The 6,339-nt window shown below is 35.8% G+C and overlaps 1 protein-coding gene across 3 annotated transcripts in view; it reads right to left on the bottom strand.

Annotated features, from left to right (window-relative positions):
* Nucleotides 1–571: 571 nt before the first annotated feature.
* Nucleotides 572–6,339, bottom strand: part of LOC107758164 (ribosomal protein S6 kinase alpha-4-like) — a 42,653-nt gene continuing 36,885 nt past the window's right edge. Inside the window, exons 17-19 of one of the 3 annotated variants that reach the window (XM_016575839.1) lie at nt 3,983–4,146; nt 2,700–2,947; nt 572–2,598 (exon numbers count right to left, since the gene is read on the bottom strand). In XM_016575839.1, coding sequence (XP_016431325.1) covers nt 2,735–2,947; nt 3,983–4,146 — 377 coding nt within the window. In that variant the 3' untranslated portion in view covers nt 572–2,598; nt 2,700–2,734. Of the gene's footprint in view, nt 2,948–3,982; nt 4,147–6,339 lie in introns of all 3 variants that reach the window. The other 2 variants (XM_016575838.1, XM_016575837.1) reach the window with 2 other exon arrangements.

Below are 6,339 nucleotides of genomic sequence, written 5' to 3'. Positions count from 1 at the left end.
AAAATGTACATTTGTAGTACTTCCACAAAAAAAGGCAGTGCATGATCTAATAAGAGCAGACGACTTGTTCTTACTGACAAATTAAACAAACAAAAATAAACTAAACTACATTAAGCAAAAAGCCATAACACTGTGAATAAAGATGTAAAGAGCAAGTTAAAAGAAATAAATAAAAAATTACTGTTTTTAAAGCCCAAAACACATTGACATGACAAACTTGTGCGACAAAAGAAATCAAAATGATTCAGATTTACTTAAAACAATAGTGTAAAATCACTGTGTTCATTGATATATCATCCCTTGAAGGAATAGTTCACCTAAAAAAATTGCTGTAAATTTTCTCACCCTCAGGCCATCCAAGATGTAGATGAGTTTGTTTCTCCATCAGAACAGATCTGGAGAAATGTAGCATCACATCACTTGCTCACCAATAGATCAGTGAATGGGTGCCGTCAGAATGAGAGAGTCTAAACAGCTGATAAAAACATCACAATAATCCACACAACTCCAGTCCATCAATTCCCCCAAATCTGTTCCGATGAAGAAACAAACTCATCTACATCTTGGATGACCTGAGGATGAGTCGATTTTAGGCAATTTTTCATTTTTTAAGTGAACTATTCTTTTAAAAGGCCTAAAGTCAAACCTATTTTCATCACACGGCATGATGTAACTGTGCTGATTGCATCTGAAAGATACTTTGATTGCAGACGCTGAGCAAAATTCTGCATTTGAACCCCTTGATGATACGCATCAGAATGTGCTGAATTTGTTCCAGTCTTTTCACAAACAGTTTCACGGTTTCCATCAATGAAAAGCTGACAAAAGCATCGCTTGTGAACAATAAAGGCATACAAATCCCAGACTAGTGCATCTCGTGTGCAAAACTATATTACAGACAATATTACCCTCCATTAACTGATTATTTTGGCACAAACAAATGATGAATATGTTATTTCAATAAAAACAGTGCCAAACAATCCATTTGACTGTTAAATTGTTCATACCTGCCAGCTTCACACCTCTTAAAAGAAAAGCAGAGTTTATATAACATTGCTGGAGGTGTTTTACTGGGCCTCGACACCTGTTTGCATCTTAATAAAACCGTCAGCTCAACACGCAGTCTGAATCCTAAGTGTCATTCAGTGGATTTACACAGCACATACAGCAGAAAGACTCCACACTAAAATGTCTGAATGCTTGTACATCAAGTCAAAATATTGCAAGACTAATGGCCGTGAAGACGGTTAATAAAAAAGGGAAATAGGGAGGGATGTCAGTGCCATCTCTCACACTCGTCACAGTGCACGAGGGTCACTCGATTACAGCGTGGATGTGCGATTGTGAAAGCCCTTAAGAACGTGAGGGATTGATTGCTGTCTTGTGAACCTCAGCCCTTACGGTCGACGGATAGCAGAGTTGAACAGGCAGTGGATGTCGGGATCCCTCAGCTCAGTAGAAGAGACAAGACTGTGCACACTATTAATGAAGCACAACAATTCAAGTACACTGATAAAAGCAAACGCCACATCTGGTTTTCAAAGCCAGAGATTCATATATCCAAACCTTTTTAAATCGATTAAGTAAGTTAGTGATGGTATATAAAGTGATCTCTACACACTTCACGTGATAACTAGCAATAAGACACCAGGTAAAAAGATTGAGACAAAAAATGGTGAATCTCACAGAAACAGTCAAGAAATTTCTGGCTATTTTTTTTTTAATTTCATTTCCCATGAAAAAATATTTCTTTTTTTCCCACATTATTAAAGTACAATTGTAAGTATATATTGCTGCATTTGTGCTGATTTGAATTAAAAATAAAGAAATCTGAATTAATGAGGGGTTTTTTTCCCCACATTGCAGTAACGGCAAATATGGCAGGCATGACTTGTGGTTTAATAATTTTTCATATTTAATTGTTCTTAAAATATAATATTTTTTTTCTTTTGATTTTGAGGAGAAATACAACTGACATGTCTTTGTGAGATTCACCCAAAAGTGTGGATACTGGATATGATCTATTTCTAACTGGTGATTCAGTGACTTTGTGTGGTCTGACTTCATAGGTCAACTGTTAAAAAATGTAAAACATTCAAAATACTATAGCCATGCAAACACCGAGAAAACTTCTGAAAGTAGTGATATGCAAATAGCCTGTACATGATTCACATAAAGCTTTGCTCAGTGGATCATTAAAATACATTAAAATAGAAGTCCAATCTAATTCTCACGTATGGCTTTGCTCTCTTGTGGCTTTCTTGTCCACTATTCCTTAATATTTCAGCTTTCCCTGATCTCAGTTTCGCGTGTTTCAATCGCCTCTTGCAGTTAAAAGATCTCTCTAAAGGTGGGTAGATACCCACCACATGATATAACATTTTTACATTCATTAACATGTTTACAGTCTCAAATGATGAAAAGAAATTACAAAGGAAACACCATTGGTGTCTATTTGATAATGTAGATCATTTCCTTGGCATTGTGTTTACAGAGAGCCACCTTGATAAAAAAAAAAAATCCTCTTTCCTCCAAATGACTTGAAAATCCAAGTTGATCTGTTGATCTTGTCAGCACAAGGCTTTACTCCTGCAGAGACTTCAATTAATGTTGAATTTTGTCAAGGTTATATTATTTTGCGTAGTCTTTTCTTATAGGTCTTTTTCACCCTGTAATGCTTTTGCAACACATTCTCTCACCACATCAAAGCAGCTTTTCAGTCAAACGGGAGCTGTCACAGTTTGGGGTCCTCGTGGGGATTCAAAGATTGGCAATTTTGCGTCTTGGAATGGGTAGCGGATGAGGAAGAGGAGGAAGATGAGGAGGAGGATGAGCTGCGTCTCGTCTCCACACCAGTACTGGTCATTTTCATCTTCCGACGTTTTGCAAGCGGCGCATTGTCAACGCTTTTAAGGAAAAAGCCCTCACGTTTCCCCCGGTTAAAAGCCTGTGGGAATAAAGAGATGTCATGATGCAAAGCATTATTATGAGTTTTTAAACATAATACAGATTTCACAGCAAAAAAGAAAAACACTTTTTGTCAGCGATTTTCTGTTTTTTAATGAGTGCCCAATCAGGAGAGTTATTTCAGGTGAGTTGCTCATCATTCGGGGCTCAATCGAAGGAAATCTGATATGAACTACAACTATAATTGAATCAAATTTTAATAATATTCACTACAAGTACAAAATATGATACATAATGGACAATATATTCAATATACATGCAAAAATCTATCATATTCAGGTTAAAGATCAGATCAGATCATTTTTCAACCAAAAACAAAAATATTATCTGTTATTGATACTCATGTTGTACCAAACCCATGACACTTGCATTCATTTTCAAAACACAAATGAAAATATTTTTAATGAAACCCGAGCAATTTCCATCCCTCCATTAAAAGTCTATTCACCCAAAACTTTGACGTTTCAGAAAGTTCATAAAAAGATCATAAAAGAAATCAATGATTAACAAATTTACTTTAGGCTTTTATTCACATATCAAGAAAGCACATATGATCTTCCATTTACAATATTTGATGTGCTCCAAACGAACAAAATTATTATGGGTTTGGAATGACATTATAGTATGTAAATGACAATTATAATTTTTGTGTGAACTATCCAATTAAGTATACGGTCTTGTTTATATATATATATATATATATATATATAAAATCAAATATGTTTTGCTTTGAATTAAATGTTTTAACATTGTGACAGAATTGATTGATCTTTTAATGTGAATATCTGAGCGTGTAATTTGTATTTTATTCCAGATAAGATGATCTAATATGTTGGGGAATTAAAAGGATTTACCAACATCAGCGATCATAAAAAACAATCATTATTTTTGTAATTCCATCTGGTACTACTAGCATGTAATAAATCATTTCTGTACTTTCATTCCATATGTACTTGCAAGGATTTTACTTGGATGCATCACTACTGAATATAGGTATAAAATGCAGATACTTGACCTTGTAGGTGGCATTGACATAGGTACGGACAGTCGGGCCGGTGGACTCCAGAACATCAGGGGTGCAGAGAGGGGTGGAGGACATGACGCCACCTCCCTGAAGCCAGGCATTCTCTTTCAGAGCCGAGAGCTTCAGCCGTCGCTCAGGATCTACGGTTAACAAACCTGTGAAGATGAAGAGGGAGATAAAACTTCAGATGGTAGCTAATTTGGGGGATGCCAATATAAGCATCCTTCAGCCACTAAAGCAGCATCCTTAGGGACCATCACACTCTTTCCTTCCACCAGGGCACTGAACCTCATCCATCTCAATCTAGATGATCAGATGGCAGCTATAATAACAAGCACTTGTCCTGAAATTGGACTGAAATGCGTTCGAGTGCCTGTGGGTCCCTGACGGCTGGGTCAGGAATCACTCATTAAAAGCTTTGGAGTGGTATAAAACTATTACAACGTATTTCACTGCTATTTCAGGTGGTAATCAATAGAGACACCAAGTATTGGGTGAACACAAGTAAATTTCACAGGTCTCCGAGCTCTAAACCCATAAAGATTCAATTCAGTTACTATGGATGATCACCAATTATTTCACAGAGGATTACATAAACTAGCAGATCCTGCAACAAGGGCTTTCTGATTGAATCCTCAATTTGGACCGTAATCTTAAATCTGATTTAAATTACACACATTTAGGTTACCCAAATGGATTTTCTGTATATGGAAGGTTAATAATCCAATCATAGGAGAACTGCCAACTGATTTTGGAGTACTGGGACAAAACAGGCTAAAGAACTGAGGGAAAAAAAATCAAGGAATGTATCAAAGAATTTTTTTTTTTTTTCTGGTGTTGCTATGTACTCTATGTATTCCAAAGTAAAATTAACATCAAGCACATACAACCCCAATTCCAGAGAAGTTGGGACGTTTTGTAAAAATGCAATAAAATCAAGAATCTTTTTTGTTCATTCTCTTTAACTTTTATTTAATTGACAAAAGTACAAATAAAAGATTTCCAACGTTTTCACTGACCAACGTAAATGTATTTTGTAAATATGAACAAATTTTGATTTTGATGGCTGCATCACAGTACAAAAAAGTTGGGACAGATGCAAAATAAAAGTGAAAAGGTTATAGAATATCCACTTTAAACTAGGGATGCACCGATGTATCGGCCGCCGATATTTATAGGCCGATTTCTCCTCAATTTACAACCATCGGCATATCGGCTACATAAGGGAAAAGGCCGATATAACAAACCGATGGTTTATTAATTAACTGCGTGAAGGCACTGAGCTGTATGTCTGTTGCATAATCCTAGCACTGCTGTCTGTACTTTAATGATAATTAAATAACAAAAAAAACTAAAGATCGCACACTATTCTTGACTAAATAACTTTTGTAACTTTCATAAGTGTAGCGGACCTCATATGAATGATGACCAAAACTTTACTGATGTTTATTGCATCCTTTTTCACCCCCAAAAAAATCACCATAAGAGCTAAACAAAAGACAGCACAAGAAGTGCACATTAAACTCTCTCTCAGTTGCATTATCATCAACATACAGCGAATTACACAAAACACTCATTACAACTAACAGTAAACAAATATATTCAGATCTCATGCCTTTTCGGGAGGTGCTTAATAAACTGACAAACTTAAAATCCGAAGAACTGCGTGCTTTCATTACCCATATAGCTCCCTCAGGGTTGCCAGGTTTTCACAACAAAACCCGCCCAATTGCTACTCAAAATTAGCGCAAAACTAGCCCAATCACGTTTCGAGGGGATCCCCAGGTAAAAATCGCATTCCGGTGGGGTAAAATACACGTTTTTGGTGGGGTTCCCCTGGTAAAATTCGCATTTTAGGGGCTAAATATCACGTTATTGGGGTCGCTTAAACCCGTGGACATGAAAAACACCCCGTGGCAACAGTGTTAAAGAAGCCCAAATGGCAACACTGAGCTCCGTAGACTAGAAAATCAGTCAAAATAAGAGTCCCGCCTTAGTAAAGGAGATCTCATACATATTTAAACTTACAAAAAAATATTAAAATGTATACAGAAACAAATTAGAAGATTAATCATAATAAAGTATGTTACAATAAAGAAGGATTAATATGTATTTAATTTATACAGTGAAGTGTTATTTTACATTTGTTTACTTTATTTCTGTACCTGAAAACTGTTAAACCTACCTAAAAAGCACTGTTTATTTAATATGTATCTTTGTTCTGTTGTATTTATGTAGGCCTGCTGAATGTTAAATGGATCCAATCCAATTTCAACAAACTTTAAACTTGTGATTTTAAATTATGCTGCGCTTTATGCATTTGCCCACTGTCATATTCATGTCATTTT

The sequence above is a fragment of the Sinocyclocheilus rhinocerous genome, unplaced genomic scaffold, assembly GCF_001515625.1.
Source record: "Sinocyclocheilus rhinocerous isolate Xijiao unplaced genomic scaffold, SAMN03320098_v1.1 scaffold774, whole genome shotgun sequence".
In the NCBI taxonomy this organism is placed as follows: Eukaryota; Metazoa; Chordata; class Actinopteri; order Cypriniformes; family Cyprinidae; genus Sinocyclocheilus; species Sinocyclocheilus rhinocerous.
This window is presented reverse-complemented; position numbering and strand designations above follow the sequence as displayed.